Source organism: Chrysemys picta, chromosome 1 (assembly GCF_011386835.1).
Source record: "Chrysemys picta bellii isolate R12L10 chromosome 1, ASM1138683v2, whole genome shotgun sequence".
Lineage (NCBI taxonomy): Eukaryota > Metazoa > Chordata > Testudines > Emydidae > Chrysemys > Chrysemys picta.
Window position 1 is genome coordinate 156,412,388 of NC_088791.1, and position 18,912 is coordinate 156,431,299.

General features: G+C 43.3%; 1 protein-coding gene across 15 annotated transcripts in view; it reads left to right on the top strand.

The window, feature by feature from the left end:
• The window catches only part of ST3GAL6 (ST3 beta-galactoside alpha-2,3-sialyltransferase 6), an 82,098-nt gene that overhangs the window by 53,755 nt on the left and 9,431 nt on the right, over positions 1-18,912 (top strand). For 11 of the 15 annotated variants that reach the window (XR_010599338.1, XR_010599349.1, XM_065587472.1 and 8 more), the window contains 5 exons: positions 575-678; positions 4,092-4,155; positions 11,020-11,115; positions 14,658-14,844; positions 16,968-17,105. Coding sequence is in view for 12 of the 15 variants with exons in the window: in XM_065587472.1 (XP_065443544.1) it covers positions 575-678; positions 4,092-4,155; positions 11,020-11,115; positions 14,658-14,844; positions 16,968-17,105 (589 nt within the window). In the remaining 3 variants the exon portion in view is untranslated. Of the gene's footprint in view, positions 1-574; positions 679-4,091; positions 4,156-11,019; positions 11,116-14,657; positions 14,845-16,967; positions 17,106-17,697; positions 17,784-18,912 lie in introns of all 15 variants that reach the window. The other 4 variants (XM_024100084.3, XM_042852978.2, XM_042852981.2 and 1 more) reach the window with 2 other exon arrangements.

The following is an 18,912-nucleotide window of genomic DNA, read 5'->3' on the forward strand; positions in this document are numbered from 1 at the left end:
AACCTGTCTCCTCTGTTTCGGTTCTGACACAGTGCCACGTGGAATCTGAGCACCTCCCAAACATATTAAAGAGAACACAAGGAGATCCCTTCAGAGCAGGGCATCTGGTTAACCTCTGAGAAATCCCTCTCATGTAACTTTTTTTACAACCTTCATTAGATCTCCTCTCTTTTGCCTCCAGTGTGAATAAGAATTTTTAATTTTCAAACCAAAATTAATTGTGGTTGTTGTAGCATATTGCAGACGCTCTCAAACTTGGGGTTAATTATCTGCTGGTGTGAAGTGGTACAGCTGTGTTGATTTCAATGGGTCTGTGCCAGTTTACACCAGCAGAGAATCTATCCCTCTGACTTTCTTTCTGTTTGAACTTCTGATACTGTTACGTTGTAAAATGTTTTCCCCATTCCATGGGCTGTGCTGTTTCCATGCATTCATTAGTCTCTCTGAAAAAACAGCATGCTATTTAAAGTATGATTTAGAAGGTGTTTAAAGCGATTGCTGGCATTGTTGGTTGATTCAAATGGGCATGGGTGTTTTATTAAAATTATTTTCTGTTTTCCCCCCCATCTCTTAGTGGTCAGAAAATATATCCATTCCTATGTGTTAATGACTTCATGAAACTAGCACTGTCCAATGGAAATGATAAGCTTGAGTTACCTTATGGAATAAAGAGAGCAGGTAAGTATTTATTAGGGATGAGTACAGTATTAAATGTAAGCTATATCAATGGGTATGTCTACACAGCACACTAAGCCTAGGTCTGTGGGACCCGGGCTTGTGAACACCAGTGTTTCCACACCTGTACTTGAGAGTCCACACTGCATTGTACACCTGGGTTTACAGTTGATGACCTGGGTCTCACAGCTGTACTACATTATGCAGACCTTCTGACTTGGGTCTGGAGCTTGACTATATCCACACTGCAAAGTGACAGGGCTTGGACCCAAGTCTGGTTCTGACACACCCCCTAGCAGGGTCCTAGGACCTGGGTCCTGAGTGCTTGCTGACCCAAATCAGACTGATTTGTGTGTGGAGGGAAGGGGGGCTTGGGCTCAAACCGGAGTCGGATTCCAGGCTTGGTGTGCACTGTAGACATCCTTAGTATCAATTATTAAATGGATCTTTACTTTTATTTTTATTCAGGTACAGTACTATATAATATATATACACACTACTATTGTTAGAGAAGCAGTATGTAGACAAGGGTGAACCAGTGGATATAGTGTAGTTGCACTTTCGGAAAGTTTTTGACAAGCTCTCACACCAAAGGCTCTTAAGCAAACAAAGCAGTCATGGGATAAGAGGGAAGATCGTCTCATAGATCAGTAATGGGTTAAAAGATAGGAAACAAAGGGAGGAATAAATGGTCAGTTTTCAGAATGGAGAGAGGTAACTAGCAGTGTCCCCCAGGGGTATGTACTGAGACCAGTGCTGTTCAACATAGTTGTAAATGACCTGGGAAAAGGGTTAAACAGTGAGGTGGCAAAGTTTGCAGATGATACAGAATTACTCAGGATACTTAAGTTCCAGGCAGACTGCGAAGAGTTACAATGGGATCTCACAAAACTGGGTGACTGGGCAACAAGATGACAGATGAAATTCAATGTTGATAAATGCAAAGTAATGCACATTGGAAAACCTAATCCCAACTATACATACAAAATGATGGGGTCTAAATTAGCTGTTACCACTCAAGAAAGAAATCTTGGAGTCATTGTGGATAGTTCTCTGAAAACATCCACTCAATGTGCAGCAGCAGTCAAAAAAGCTAACAATGTCAGGAACCATTAGCAAAGGGGAGTCTGGTGGCACCTTAAAGGCTAACAAATTTATTTGGGCATAAGCTTTCATGGGTAAAAAACCCATTTCATACAGCAGGGACACTGCTATTTACCTCTCTCCATTCTGAAAATGGACCATTTATTCCTACCCTTTGTTTCCTATCTTTTAATCCATTACTGATCCATGAGAGGACCTTCCCTCTTATCCCATGACTGCTTAGGCCTGGTCTACACTGGGGGGATCGATCTAAGTTACGCAACTTCAGCTACATGAATAACGTAGCTGAAGTCGACATACTTAGATCGACTTACTGTGGTGTCTTCACCGCAGTGAGTCGGCTGCTGCCACTCCCCCGTCAACTCTGCCTGCGCCTCTCACCGAGCGGGAGTACAGGAGTTGACAGGAGAGCGAACGGGGATTGATTTATCACGTCTAGACTAGACACGATAAATTGATCCCCGCTGGGTCGATCACTGCCTGCCGATCCGGCAGGTAGTGTAGACATACCCTTAGTTGCTTAAGAACCTTTGGTGTGGGATCTTCAGATGCATCTGAAGAAGTGGGTTTTTTACCCATAAAAGCTTATGCCCAAATAAATTTGTTAGTCTTTAAGGTGCTACCGGACTCCTCGTTGTTTTTGTGCTTACAAACTAACACGGCTATCCCTCTGATATTTGACATTAGGAAAGGGTTTGATAATAAGACCATAAATATCATAATGCCACTATGTAAATGCATTGCATGCCTACACCTTGAATACAGCATGCAATTTTGGTCACCCCATCTCAAAAGAGATATATTAGAAATAGAAAAGGTATAGAAAAGGGCAACAAAAATGATCAAGGGTGTAGAACAGCTTGCATATGAGGGGAGATTAAACAGATTGGGACTTTTCAGCTTGGAAAAGAGGTGACTGAGTGGGGATATGATAGAGGTCTATAAAGCCATGAATGGTGTAGAGAAAGTAAATAAGGACCTGTTATTTACGCATAACACAAGAACTAAGGATTTTAATAGGCAGCAGGTTTAAAACAAACAAAAGGAAGCATTTCTTCACACAACACATAGTCAACCGGTGGAACTCATTGCCAGGGGATGTTATGAAGGCAAAAATTAGAACTGGATTCAAAAAAGAATTAGATATGTTCATGGTGGGTAGGTCCATCAGTGGCTATTAACAAAGATGGTCAGGGATGCAACCCCATGCTCTGGGTGTCCCTAAGCCTCTGCTAGATGCTGGGACTGGACAACAGGGAATGGGTCACTTGATGATTGCCCTGTTCTGCTCATTCCCTCTGAAACACCTGGCATTGGCCATTGTTGGAAGACAGGATATTGGGCTGGATGGACCATTGGGCTGACCCAGTGTGGCTGTTCTTATGTTCTTAAATTCTTATGGTGTAGAGAGATGAGAGTCAAGAACTACTAAATTTTCATCCCAGCTTTGCCACTCACTCACTGTGTGGCCTTGGGCGAGTCACTTAAGTCAGACTTTTAAAGGGATTTAGGCATTACCCATGCAGCATGACAAGGCCAAGTGACTTAGACAGCTAAGTCCTATTTTAAAATGTGACTTGGGTATTTATAGCCAGATTTTTAAAAGTGTTTAGGCACCAAAAGCTATAGATAGGCACCTAAACACTGTTTAAAAATCTGGGAGGAAGACAATGGGATTTAGGTTCCTAGGGGCCAAAATCACTTGAAAATGGGTCATAAGTGCCTTGCAATGCTGACTGGAGCAATCTCTACGTACCTTTAAAATTCTGGTCCTTAGTCTCTCTGCACCTCAGTTCCCCATCTGCAGAATAAGGGTAATATCATTTCTCTACTTCACAGTCCTGTTGGGAGGATAGATACATTAAAGACTGTGAGGCACTCAAATGCTAATGATGATGGAAAGCCATTTAATTACCTTAGATAGATAAAATGGCTAACAGTGGACCTTTTAAGATGCCATTTGCTATTCTTGTCCAGGATTCTGGTCCACCATATTTACTGTATTCATCTGTGCCTAGTAGTCTCAGATCTGTAGTCTCTGAACATGAATCCCATTCTGTTCTCAGACCCAGGCATGTGTGGGAGAGGTAGGGCAGCTGTTTATCCTGGAGAAGTTGTAATAAAACTGTATTGTGAACTAACATATAGTCTTAGATTATGGTAATGTTCTGATTCTATTTTCTGGGCAGACAATGAATGGACAACAGCTATTCTGGCTAAAAATGCTGTAGTCAAGGTGGTATCTTTATTTCTGCACTGTGAAACACTGACCACTTTCATTTGAAACACTTTTTTCATTTTCTGCTTTCTAGAGAGTTATTTTCGCCTAGCCCTTTCAAGACTGCATAACTGCAGACTATTCAATGAAGATAATGGGTGAGGTTGTTTTTTTGTTTTTGTTACTGTTCTTGTGTTTTAAAATGTAACTGTCAGTCAGAAAGTGAGATCAGTGGAGTTATTCTGGATTTACAGTAGTTTGACTGAGACCAGAATCCGACCCACTGTATTTTAAAAATATATAGAGAGTGGTCCCAATGTATAATTAAGCCCAGCTTTAAATTCAGGTAGGGTCAACATTCAATAATTGTGGGTAAATTAGAATCTTGATTTTGTTTTGAAGAGGGTTAAATGCTTTAGCTCAGTGGTTTGAGCATTGGCCTGCTAAACCCAGGGTTGTGAGTTCAGTCCTTGAGGGGGCCACTTAGGGATCTGGGGCAAAATCAGTACTTGGTCCTGCTAGTGAAGGCAGGGGGCTGGACTTGATGATCTTTCAAGGTCCCTTCCAGTTCTAGGAGATAGGATATCTCCATTAATTTAAATTTTTAAATGAGTAGTCCTATTGAAATCAATGGAATTACTGACTTGAGTAAGGGTTTTGCAGGTCTGAGCCATAGCTTTGAAAGGCTGCATTGCATGTACTTTCAAGCATGCCAGTTCCCTGTATGGGATACTTATATTTGTGATACTTACATGTTCTCTCATCATAACTCTTATTCAAATCCTGGCTTCCATTAACAATAAAAGTAGCTACTATACATGTATTATGCAATAGTGAGTAAGCAGAACATTTCTTTTCCACCCATCCCTTGCCAAATAGCCTCAAAGAAAATCATATAAACTTCTTCACAACCTCCTGTTTAGGGAGGTTGAGATTATTTTTTTGCAGTGAAATAGTGGACTGTGTCTTCCATCTATTTTGAATACCATTTTTAGGAAGGAACTCTCCCATAGTAATTTTAAACTTGAAAGGCTTTGCTTTCATTTTAAAATTATTCTTTTAACATTGGAAAATGCAAGAAGAGGCACTTTGCAATAAATTAAATATTTAAACTAAAATTAAGCTTTTATAACTTCAAATTAAGAAGCTCCCCAGCATGGTGATGGGGTGTGTGTGTGTGTGTGTGTGTGTGTGTGTGTGTGTGTTTGGAGAAAGGAGACTTTGCTGGACACACAAGTAACCCAGATATTAATATAACAGAGCAGTGGTCCTTTAGATTTCTGGTTTTTATGTAGACCTCCCACTGTGTTAGACACAATTATTTATTGCCTTCTCCCACCACCACCTTTTTAAATAAAAGTAGATAGACAGTACACCTCTATCCCGATATAATGCGACCTGATATAACACGAATTCTGATATAACGCGGTAAAGCAGTGTTCCGGGGGTTGGGGGGGGGCTGCGCACTCCAGCGGATCAAAGCAAGTTCGATATAATGCGGTTTCGCCTATAATGCGGTAAGATTTTTTGGCTCCCGAGGACAGCGTTATATCGAGGTAGAGGTGTACTTGAGGTTCAATTTACAGCAGTTATGGTTAACTCACAGCACACTTACTGCCAATTAACTGTTAAGTGTGCTTGCTAAAGTGTCCTAGGAATAACAAGCTATTAAAAATGACATGTTTGATACCTAGAGCATGGTCTTAGCAGCCAATTTGTTTCTATGTCTGCACTGGAAGCAGTTGTCCTTTAATCAAAGTTTCTCTGATCAAATTCTAGTCCTGTTACAGATGTCTCCAGTAGTCTCTGCTACATACCCAAAGCTCCTACGAAACAGAATCGGACCAAGAGCAGAACATATCTGCTATAAAGCAACAACTATATTGTACAATTTTAATCCATTCGCTTAAACCATTTCCATCATCTCTCAAAAGTAGACCGTGATCAGATGCTACTGCACACGCTAGATAATGAGGATAAAAATAATGTAGAAACAATTTGCATATGCTAGACCTGCAGATGGATGTAGCCTATTCAAGCCCCTTAGTATAGGCAGAGCTGCAAAACTAGTCTTCCTTCCCACAACCCTGGGGCTGTCCAGCTACCTACGGAGTCCGCAGTGCAAAGAAAAGCAACTTCTGGCCTGAGGGGCCATTTTATTAGCCAGGCATTGCTGAGGTGAAGGAATGCCCTGGCCATGGCCCCTAAACCAAAGATTGGGAAGGGGGTGACATGGAAGTTACTGTGGTAGCTCTATACCACTTGGGGATTCCCCTATAGAGGATGAATTATTTATTGGCTGGTTAACCTAGCTTTAAGGACACTTTGTATCGTCAGAGCAGCACAAAGCAGCCTTAATGGACGAGAGAGTGATGTCCGTAGTTTTTATACCTTCACACCAAACAACTGGAGAGAATTAAAAAAACTGGGGGTGAAGGGAGTGCGGGAGAGAAACAGTGGAGAAATCCACACCTGTGAGCTAAAGATCTGTTCATAAGTGGTGATTAGTCCATCACATTGGCAGAAATCTATAGGGCCAGATTCTCAGTGGTGCTGACTTTGGAATCTGAAAAGCGGAGAAGAGCAATAGAACAGATAGCTCTAATCATGCAAATAACAGACATTAACTACTATTTATAGTGCCTGGGATAGCGGGGTGGTGTTATCTATGTTGAGCACTTAAAGAGGCATGTGGTTGCTGTTGGCAGTTGAAAAACTGACTGATCAAAGGACAGATTATTATGATGTAACTGATTTGCATTGTTAGTGCTGCTCAGAGTTCGAAGTGGAAAAACAATTGGTGGAAATGTACACATTTCTCCCCTGCTGTGCCCCTTCCTTCTTGGTTTCTCCCCTTTCACCTTCCTCCTTCCCCCACTAGCCTTCTGTCTCTCTTTTCTTTCCATCCCTTAGAGGCTGCCTTTCTGCTTCCCTTCACTTCCCTTTCCCTTGGCTGCTACTCCCCTACAACCCAGCTGGCTCACTTTGAATCCTGTGATATAACTAGGAGCAATGGAGCTGAATTAAGAGAGGACATTTTTCTATTCCAATTTTTCCAGCAATGAGGGGGGTCCATTAAACTCTAGGATACACTCATTTGCTTCATTGCTCAGGACATCTTAAAACTAGATTGGACAAACAGCTGGAAAATCTGCTGTAGGGAGCAATCCTGCAGTGGCCTGTGTCATCAGTTGTTGGCTGTGTGTATACGTGTTTGTGTTTGTGTTCTCACTGTTGGATCTGGCCAGATAGCTCACACAGCAGACTCGGATAGAACTGCCCAAGAAGACCACAGCAGTGAAGGTGCTTGGCCAGGTTTATTGTTGACGAAGCACAGTAATAGCACCCCATAGACTCGAAAGGGATACTAAGACTTGTATGCCCGTTACAATGGACCAGCTCAGTGAATGGCAGGACTTTCTGTTCCCCCCCCTTGGCTGGACAAAGGCACATCCCCTGTGACCCTTCTTTTATACACTGATACAAACAAGTTACGTATTGCCCTTCTGATGTGGTTAGTTACGTCCCTTTACCTTGTACATGTTGGTTTGGTCAAAACATCTCTATCTGTCACCCTGACCTTATCTTTAGGAGGGGTCAGCGTGACCTATATTATCTTTGGGGAGTGTGCTTATACCATACTTGTTATTGGGGTGTTCTGATACTAACCTTCTGGAATGTGTTTACATGAGTGTCCTGTGCCTAGCCTTTCTTAGGGCTGTTTGTGTTTTTGCAATACCAGCCTTGTTCTTGCCAGGTTCTGTGAACTTTCTAGTAGGCTTGTTTTGTAACAGGGCCTGACATCTGCTCACAGCCTGACTTTTGCTGACTTTACTTTATATCAGCAGGGCCTGATTATTTTAGTTCAGGCCTTAGGCCTTATACCAGGCCTCATGTCTCAGGCTCTCTCTTTCTATTACAGCCTGAAGAGATGGATAAAAATGACTAAACAGGCTTTCTCCGTCTCTAACTTCTGTGATACCAAACCACACTGAATTAAGCCATTAGCTGGATGTTTCAGCTAAAATATTCATCAAGGAATCAGTTAATTATATTAACATTCAGATGTTCATCATTGGGGCCCTACCAAATTCATGGTCAATTTCACGTTCATAGCTTTTTAAAAATCATAAATTTCATGATTTTAGATATTTAAATCTGAAATCTCAGTGTTGTAATTTTAGGGGTCCTGACCCAAAAAAGAGGTGTGTGTGGGGGGGTGTTGTGGTACTGCTACCCTTACTTCTGTACCCTTACAGCAGCGCACTGCATTCAGAGCTGGGCAACTGGAGAATGACAACTGCTGGCCGGGAGCCCAGCTGTGAAGACAGAGCTGCCGCCAGCAGCAGCGCAGAAGTAAGGATGGCATGGTATGGTATTGCCACCCTTACTTCTGTGCCACTGCCTGCAGAGTTGGGCCTTCAGTCAGCAGCCGCCACTGTCTGGCTGCCCAGCTCTGAAGGCAACAGCACAGAAGTAAGGGAGGCATGGTATGGTATTGCCACCCTTACTTCTGCACTGCCTTTGGAGCTGGGCACCTGGCCAACAGCCACCACTCACTGGCCACCCAGCTGAAAAGGTAGCGCAGAAGTAAGGGTGGCAATACTGTGACCCTCCACCCCCAATCAGCACCTTTTGGGCCAGGACCTCCAGTTTGAGAAACACTGGTCTCCCCCAAGAAATCTGTATAGTAATAGGGTAAGACAGATGGGCAAACTACACCCCGGGGCCAGCATCCGGCCCTCCAGACGTTTTAATCCAGACCTCAAGCTCTCGCCGGGCAGCAGGGTCCGTGGCTTGCCCCACTCCAGCTGGGGAGCGGGATCGGGGGGCTTGCCCCACTCTGCATGGCTCTTGGAAGCAGCAGCATGTCCCTCCTCTGGCTCCTACAGGTAAGGGCAGCCAGGGGGCTCCGCACGCTGCCTCTGCAGCTCCCATTGGCCAGGAATCACACCAATTGGACCTGCAGGGGCGGTGCCTGCGGACAGGGCAGCGCGCAGAGCCACCTGGCCTCTGCATAGGAGCCGGAGGGGGGACATGTTGCTGCTTCTGGGAGCTGCTTGAGGTAAGTGCTGCTGGAGCCTGCACCCCTGTGGAAACTGCTCTGGAGCCACCTAAGATGTGTTGGGATGGTGTGCCAGCCCTTTGCACTTCATTTCAAGCCTTGGGACTGCTTTTTGCAAAATTCAATTTTGTTAGACACCTACCCATTGACCTTTGAGATGTGTTACAGGCTGAGCAAGAACCCCTTGTAAAGGAAAGGCATTTCCCAGTGCAGATATGGCTACAGAACTGCTATTGAAAAGCTACCGTACAAGTGAGATCATTATAACTTAAGCCTGTGAGTCGGTCATGGCGGTCACAGAAGTCATGGATTCCATGACTTTCCGGAACCTCCATGACTTATGCAACTGCTGTGGCAGCCCCAGGGCCGGCTACACCGGCTACTGCCAGAGCAGCAGCAGTCCCAGGGGCCATCCCGGAGGCTGTTGGAGAGCAGTCCCCAGGGGCCTTGGAGCAGTGGGCAGCCAGAGGCATTCAGCCCCTGCTGCTGGAGCAGGGGCCAGCTGTCAGCCCCTGGGTCCCCCAGAACATTGGTGCCCCAGGAGCAGCTAAGATTTAGTCAGGGGTATTTATAGTAAAAATCATGGACAGGTCACAGGCCATGAATTTTTGTTTATTGTCCATGACCTGGCCATGACTTTTACTAAAAATACTCATGACTAAATCTTAGCCTTAATTATAACACTTTGATTAGGCCTGAGGGACATAGCATTGGCTCGTCTCACCTCTTCTGTACAGAGGCAGATTAAGGTTTTGGGGGACCCCGTCCCACCCCTTCTGCCTGCGGCCTCGCCCCCATTCCGCCCCTTCCGCCTGCAGCCCCGCCCATAGCCCCACCCCTTTCTGCCTCTTCCCTGGGGTGCCCCTGTTCCACCCAGGGTCCTTCTCATTCTGCCCCCCAACTGCAGCCCCACAAATCCTTTTGCTCCTTTCTGTGCCCGTCCCCCGTGACCCCAAGATTGGAGAAGCTCTGTCCCCGTGCCATGGTCTGGGGCCTCAGCAGAGAGTGAGAGCTCCCCCAGTCCCAGGGCCGCAGCCGAGGTATGGGTGCTGGGGCTTCCCCCCCCCCCCCCCCCACCAGCGTTTCTGTGGGGAGCAGGGTCAGGCACTGGGGCTTCCCCTGCTGCCCTGTGGCTTCTGCTGCAGCGCAGGTATGGTGGGTGCTGGGCGGGGGGCTTCCCCCGTCCCATAGCTGCTGCTGCAGAGCAGGGTCAGTGCATGGGGACTTCCCCTGCCCCGCTCCGGCGGCCGGGGCTCTGGGATTCCACTGCCAAGTGGCGGATTTTTTCCAGGGCCCGTTAGGTGGCTGGGGCCCCTGGGCACAGGCCCTGTCAGTCCAGTGGCTAATCTGCCACTGCTTCTGTAAGCTTTATTTTTCAGTATTGTCTTTGGGTCTGATTCCACCACCCTTGCTTATGTCAAGGACTACTTTACTAAATCAGTAGTCCCATTGAAAGAAATAAGACTGCTTTGTATATTGAAGTACTACTCGATAGGCTACATTACAGAACCTTAGTCATGTTGAGTAGTACCTTAACTTATCGCATAGTCATATAAAACCAACTCCAAGGAGTGCCCTTTGTAGAGTGCTTTGCTATTTATTGATTAAATGTGATCTGTAAATGCTAGGTGTTTGATAAAAAAGTCATTGTTTCATGACTGTGACAGTTTCAGAAATAACTCAGTCTGGGTTGGGAATGTGTTAATGTCAGTGTTTGGCTTCAAATGCTGCTTGGGTGCTGATGGATACCCACTTTACCACACACAAATCAAATTAAATCAAATCCAAACAATGGTAACTAAACTAAAAATCCCACTCTAAGCCATATTCTGTTGTTCTTGCTTTCTGTGCTACCCCTGAAGCCAAAGGTTCATAAGACAGGTACAACTTAAAGGAAAACATAATAAATTTGATATGTTTGATGAGCATGCATATTAAAGCTCTGTTTGTTCAACAGTGTGATCTGTAGAAGGTGTGTTGTTGTTGGTAATGGAGGAGTTCTTCGAAACAAGACACTAGGGGAGAAAATTGACTCCTACGATGTGGTAATAAGGTAAGTTGTATCTCTTCTTATATAACAAAGTTTTTTGAGCAGCTTCGGAGTTCAGCTGTTATAGGTTAACCTGTTTAACAATAAAATTCCGTTCTATCCTGGATATTCCTGACTACTTAAAGCAATTTGTAAAACAACAAATTGTGTGATATTATATTCTATATAATTAACAGATAACACTGAGTGATGGTTAAGGTTGCACCAAGACCCATCTCACCCACCCATATCTTGGAAAACAGGGAAATAACAGATAAAAGGAAAAGTATCTAACATTCCTTGCCACCTTCATTTTGCTGTTGACAGCTCTCTTCAAAGGGCATTCACTTACATCTCCACTGCATATAGAAAAGTAATATGTACCCCAACTTTATTCAACAAACTGTCCACAGCAGCGCTTAGGTCGGTGTAACTTATGTCACTCGTGTGTGTGGCTTATTCACACCCCCGAGCAACATAAGTTATATTGACATACGTGATAAGTGTAGACATAGTCTCACATTCAATTTGTGATCCACTGTATCCCCCAGATCATTTTCAGTAGTGCTGCCACCTACCCAGTTATTCCCCAATCTCCTAAGTGCTTGCAACCCCTCCCAGCTTGGTGTCTTCCACAGATTTTATATGCATATTCTCCACTCCAGTATCTACATCATAGAACCATAAGGTTAGAAGAGACCGCAAGTGTCATCCAGTCTAATCCCCTCCCAAAATGCAAGATTTATTGTCTAAACCATCCAAGAGTAGTCATAATTTAGTTTATGTACTAATACTTCCAATTTTTCCTGTTTATTCCCCATACTCCTTGTATTGCTGTATCGACATCTAAGATTTTGAGCAGATTTCCCTGTTGTTGCTTCTATGAGAGTATTGCAATTTTCCATGTCTCTGCCCCTCCCAACATTTACCTTCTGGTAAGGTTGCCCTTTTTTACCTGTGGGGTTTTGTCACCTGTCCCCTTTGAACCGAGTGTAAAGCCCTCCTCACTAGGGTGGTAAGTCAGTGCACAAAGATGCTCTGCCCCTTCCTGAAGTCCTGTAGTGGGGTAGTAAGCCCTATATTGGATACACTGAATCTTCCTAAAGCCTCTGTTATGTGGAGATAACTCCTGAACTGTCCTCATAGCTTATGTCTTCATTAACGTGTCAGCACTACTCCTGTGTCTGCATTGTACTTTAGGTCATTAGTAACAATATTGGCTTTGATTAGTAACATTGTATAATTTGTTACATCTAATAGCCTGGGACCAACACAGCTGCAACAACACTGCAAACAATGTTCAAGCTGTAACTTTTAAACCTTATATAACTCTTTATACAAAATATGTTGTAACTTTTAAACAAACTTTATTTCAGTCTTCTCCAAGCAAAGAATTGCATTCTTAGTTTCATAGCTTAGAGTGATATAGTGATTTTAAAAAGGGATCCCAAGAAAATGTCAGGCACTAGAAAAATTTTAATCATATGGCACCCTAGCATGACTTTAAGTGTAGTGGTACTACCACCAAACTTCTTCTTATTGTATTGATATACTGTTTAAAATGTATATTGTGGTGTAAATTAAAACAGTGCTTTACAAATAGAAGACATGCTCATTCGCCCGTAAGAGCTTACAATCTAATGGCATTAGTTTGCAAACAGTGCTTTCTACAGCCAGTAGTCAATTTCTTTAGAGTAAATGGGACCAGTCATAGTTGTATGCATTATGCTGGGTAGCAAATGTTTGCAAGGCCAGGCCCTGAGAGAGATGAGACAAGACTCTTGAAAATTCAGGGAAAGGAAAATTATTGAGGAGAAGGAAAGAGCAGAATTCTTGGAAGAAGTAGCTTTGAAGGAGGGTTTTGGAGAAAGAGGCAGAGGACTTGATGGACATGAAGTGGTAGTGTTGTAGATATTGCGAACAAGATAATAGAAAGTGCAAAGCTTAGTGCAGAAAGAGCCGAAAGGAGCAGTGAGGGAAGAGGATTGGGAAGAACCAAAGGGAGAGAGTTGGTGGTATAAATTAAGTAGCACCACAATGAATCGAACTTTCCTCTTAAATAAATCCTATTTTTTTTTAAAGTTCTGTGACAAGGGTATCTAGCTGATCTATGGTGTCTTTTTAAGTTCACGAAGACTCTTTAAAATCAACATGTATATACAGTAATCATTAATATTACAGTTCATAATTTTTTTTCAGGCCCCCTCTCCTTCTGGAGTCAAAATGAACTCACTTATTACCATGGACCTGTCCCACAAATACTGGAACCATCTGTAACAAATAGCATTTTCCATAGTTTTTTTTTCTTCTTTTAAGTATTATTCATTTCCAGGCTCCTGCCCTGAGGAGTCTGCAGCCTAACTCAGACAAATGTGATACACAGAGTAATGTTTTAGACAAAGTGACAGAAATGATGGTGGGGGAGATCATCTTCTTGAGATTTTGTGAAAGCAGTGGATTTTAAGGAGGACTGGGAGAGTTCTTATCATGTGGGGATTGGCAGATTGTTCCAAAGAGTACAGGACAGCCACAAAGTAAAGGATCTGCGAAGGTGATTTATACCACTACTACCACCACTAGTCAGCTTGTTTAACTCTTCAGGGCAGAACAGAGTCCCCAATATCTTGGCTCTCCCATTTTCTTTAATTCAGTATCTTTCAGAGCAGCTGTCACTCAGCATGTACAAATATCAATTAAAAAAAATAGAAACTATATATATGCACCACATAGGTTAAATTAAAACTAGGTAAATGATGGACACAATCTGAACCCGAATCCTGTCGAGATACAGAAGAGAATTAATTCCCTTCATTTCTCCAACACTTAGAGAGTTGTATTGTCTTCTCTGGAACCTGGACCTTCCAGCAATTAATCAGTAGCTATCTGCGCCAGGTCTTCCTTGGGGTGTTTTCACCTCATTTGAGGATCTACCCAAGTATAGAATACACTGTCTCCAATTTCCCCTCTTTCTGAGCTGTGTCTCCAGCACAAATCCACCTTCAGCTGACTCTCCAGCAGTTACCACCAGCCAGCAACTTCCCCATGCGTAAGTATACATAGATTTACCCTGGGGAATTGCCATGGTGACTGTCCTGTTTCTGCTCTAGGAGAGTTTAGCTTTGTAGTGACCAGCTCTATCACATTTGTTACTCTCCCATCTTGGCTATCAATTACTAAACAAATGAAACAAGAAAACAAAGGGCCTGGCTTCCCCCATCATGATTTAGGAGAAAATTGCTACTGAGTTAAACTGAACTAGATAATCTGAAGTTTTAAGACAGTGTTCCAATTTATGGGCCAAGTCAGAGGGAATTTTGCTGGAGTAGGACTGCATGGTTGGGAATATTGTCATTTATTTTGAACCTTCTTGACTAAATTTTCTTACCAGTTTGAAGACCCTGGGCTAAATTGTCAATGCAGGATCTACCGTATAACTGCACATCTTCCAATTAACATTATTAATAAAAGTCATGCTGCTAAATCCTTGTGCTATTTGCCCGGCAGAGCCCATCAAAATGGATTTATGGTGATCCTCTTTGTATATATTATTTTTCCCTTGCCTACAGAATGAATAATGGTCCTGTCAGAGGGTACGAAGAGGATGTTGGGAAGAGGACAACTTTCCGACTTTTTTATCCAGAGTCTGTTTTTTCAGATCCGATTCACTATGATCCTGACACTACTGTAGTTCTTCTTGTCTTCAAACCACATGACTTAAAGTGGCTTTGGAACATATTGAATGGTCATAAAATAGTAAGTTTGTTTATTTATTATATTTAGATAGATAGTTTTGGTTCAAATTGTCTTGGCTTTGTTTACCTTGGCTGAGTGTATGCATCAACCTCTTTGTACTAATCTTAGAAATAAAGTGCTGAAATAAAACTAAACAACATCTTGTTTATAATATGGAACTGTACATTTACATGAGCTTGCTTATATCAGAACAGTTCATGCTATGTTCCTACAATTTAGCTAAAGACAAGAAAAACTTTGGAAAATATTCTGGGTCAAAGCCTGAGCTGGTGTCAATCAGTATAATTGAAATGAATGGAACTACAGCAGTTCACACCAGCTGAGGATATTACCCTCTGTTTTGAAACCATTCTACCTGTCATATAGTTTTAGGATACTGCCCATCCTCTCAGCCCCAATTTCTATTTTTTTTAAGTATTCATTCCCATTTGCTCTCTGTTTCCCCTCCAAATGGGAATTCTTTTGATCCACACCGGATCATGGAAGGGGAGAACAATTGATTTACATGGCAGATGGAGAAGGAGAATTTTTTATGGGACATGTGGTACTTTAAAAATTGAGTTTCAAGTGAAGGACATTAGACTTGTTTCTGCTCTCCCGTACTCTGGAATCACTGGGTTACCGGGGAAGGTAGACTAGATGACCGTAATGCCCTCTTCTAGCCTTAACATTTATTAAACTTCAGTGGAATTACTCCTGATGTATATACCAGTTCAAGTGAGATCAGAATCAGTTACTCCATTTTCAACATGAGCAATAAGCACAGTACCTGCCAACATTCTCAAAGCAAACATCAGTAGATTCTGAATTTGCATAAATGTGGTGTAACTTGCAGCATTTTGAATAAATCTGCAAAGGCTATAGGGAAAACCCTGTAAGGTAGAGTGGGCAGCCCTGTAAGCAGCAGAAGGAACTAAAGTCAAAATGAATTAGGGTGACCAGACGTCCCGATTTTATCGGGACTGTCCCGATATTTCCTTGTTTGTAGCAGTCGTGTCTGGGCTGCTGCCCAGCTGGTGCAATACCGCGGCGGCCCCGGGGCGGAGGCATCGGCAGCCCAGCCCCGTTTGTTCCCCTGCGGGACTCGAGCGGGACGGGGGGCTGGGGCCTGCTGCCCCCACTCTGGGGCCGCCGCGGGATAGCACCAGCTGGGCAGCAACCCAGACGCAACTGGCCAGGGGCTGGGCGCAGCGTGCACGCTGCTGGGTCCCTGCAGCAGGCCCAGGCTCGGGGGGTTCGGGCCTGGGTGCCAGAGCCACAGCCGCCGAGCTTGGCCATCGGCCGCTTCCTCCCCCTGCGGCAGTGGGAGCTGCAGCAGCGGCTGCTCTCGAGTCCCGCTGCCCAGGGGGGGAGAACAGCCACCACCTGGCCCCGCGGGACGCCCCCTACTCTCCCTACCGCCCGACTGAGTCCTGCCTGTTCGGGGCCAGGCCGGACTCTTACTCACCCTGGCCCTGCGCTTCCCCTGTCTCTCCCGGCCCTCCCTCCAGCGCTTGTGGAGGAAGGGTGTTTTTTTGTTTTTGTTTTTTGCCCCGCCCCCTTCCACCACGTGCCCGCTTCCCCCCCTCCCCCCGCATCCCGATATTTGACTTGGGTGATCTGGGCACCCTAAAATGAATCCCCTGTCCATGCAAACGAGCAAGCAAAGTACAGAAAATATGACTGATCAGCCAAATTGCCTCAAAATCGTATAGGCCAAATTCTGCCTTCAGATACATAGGTGAAAGTGCTGGTGACTTCAGGGGGAGATGTCCCCATGTATCCAAAGGTATTATTGGGCCCAGTGTTTTTCTAACTATCCTATGCTGTGCCAGAGATATTTAGGACTGTGTAATAGTTTCTTTCTGGCAAACTTGTATACAGGTTTTCATAATATGGTCATAAAAATGCACTACTGGTAGATATTTCATATACAAGAAACTCCATTCTTCTATATCCTCAGTGACCTTTTGAGAAATGTAAAAAATCAAAGACTCTCTTGTAATTTTTTTTTTTTTAAATCATGTGTGTGGCTTCTCCTCTCTGCCCACTCCAAATGCATGATGTGTGAGTTAGACTTAGAGATGCTACAAAAGCAAAATCAACTAATCCTAAAAGTAAAACAATATATTTGACTATTACAGAACACTAATGGTTTCTGGAAGAAACCCGCCTTGAAAATGATCTATAAAGTTAACCAAATCAGGATACTCGATCCTATCATTATCAGAAAAACAGCACATGAATGGCTTCAGTTCCCAACAAAATTTCCCAGAAAAGAAGTAGGTATATTTTGTTGTTGTTGTTTCAATTGTTCCAAACAGATGATATAAATGATCACAATCATCTGTTTATTGTAATTATCTATGTTGAAAAACCTCTTTCAAATTTACACTATATTCTTTTATTGTTTTTTGGGGGGGTCTTTTTTATAATTTTGTTGAAATTTTCAATAGACAAAACCACACCATGGCCTTGTTTAGTCATTGAATCTGAAGCACGTCTGTATGTCTTTAAGTGTGTAGCATCTCCCATGCTTGTTTTGTAGTTTTAACATGAGTTAACTGGTTGAGATGATCCCTACAGCTTAAGCTAACACACATCAAAAATACACCTTTTATCCTAGTGTGGATGTGCCTTCTGTGTCTTCTGATTCATGTAGCATATACCTACAGAGGAAAAGAATACATAGTAGTATGTGTGGGGAGAGGGGCTATAAAGACTTCATCATAATGGGTCTAGACTGGCTGAATTAGCCACTGGAATGAGATGGGCAATATTCAGTCCTGGAAAAATAGTGGTTTTAAGGTCTAATGGCTCATAACTAGAATGGAAAGCTTTATATCACTGGCTTCTATCCTTGCCTTCCAATAGGACCTAGCCCTCACTTCAGCCCTGGAAAGTTCATAGACATTGCATCACAACCATACAGCATTACCATGCGTGGAAAAACTAGATAGGTAATTTTGCAGAAGTTAGTAAAATGTATTGGTTTTATTTTTCCTCTCCCCCCTCAGTGAGATTCACAATATTAAGGTTTGAGTGTTGGAGGAATATGAAAAATGGTGCCAATGTGGTTTTTATTTTAAACTGCCTAAAATATTCCTAAAATATTTTTGTTTGTAAAATGTTCAGCATAAACAGAATACTTAATAGTGGGGTGTGTTATAAAGGGTTTAGTGGCACTTGCTTAGGTTGAGGTGTATTTATTAACTGAGCAATAGGGGCATCCTCAATTAAACCTGTATACCATCTGCCCCAGCGAGTCTTTCTGCGTTTAATACATTGAAGTGTGTGTGACATCTTACCTGTTCCTTCAGAGATTCCAAAAAATCACCATTGCCCAATATGTGGGTCACACTGCTGTGGTATTGAGTAAAGAACCACAAGAGAGGCAGAGGATAGTTTTCTCAGTGGTGCCGTTAAGACTGGGTACTGGCATAGAAGTCTGAGGAGTCACAAACCCAGGAAAAAGAAAGACGTTTAACCAGGGAAGCAGATACAGAACCCAGATTCATGGTTTTGTTGTTCAAACTTTGTTTTTAATGATGAAATATATTTGTAACAAGGCCCTCTGAATTTGGGGGCTATTATTCCTTAGTGGGCTCCTGCATACATTCTATCCTCTTCCAACAGCCTTTTAGCATTCTAGTGGAAGGAGTGCCATCCAGTGGTAGCTTTGCAAATTGGAGCAGAGCACTGCGATTGACTTAAGAGGCATAGAGCCATTCCAAGAAGAGGCAGTCTCACATGGCTCCCAGAGGGCAGCATTAGTTCTGGGGACCAACTTGTTTCTGTTCCATGGGAGGAGGGCGGTAAGAGTGTAAACACACCCATGTTTCATCCCTGAGAGTGAGATCCAAGGAAAATTCTTTGAGGAGTTCCTCATGGAGTCTTGCATCCACCAGGCCCTCTCCTGGAGGTACATATGTGGGAAGGAGCAATCCAGGTCATAGTTTTTAAGTTTTTCAATCCCCTTTTTCTGAATATACATGTTGAACAGTAATGTTTCTTTTCCATCCAGTTTAGATCTTTTCCATTATGCCAACATTGCTGTCCCTCCTTTTGTTCAGCACAATGTCCTATACT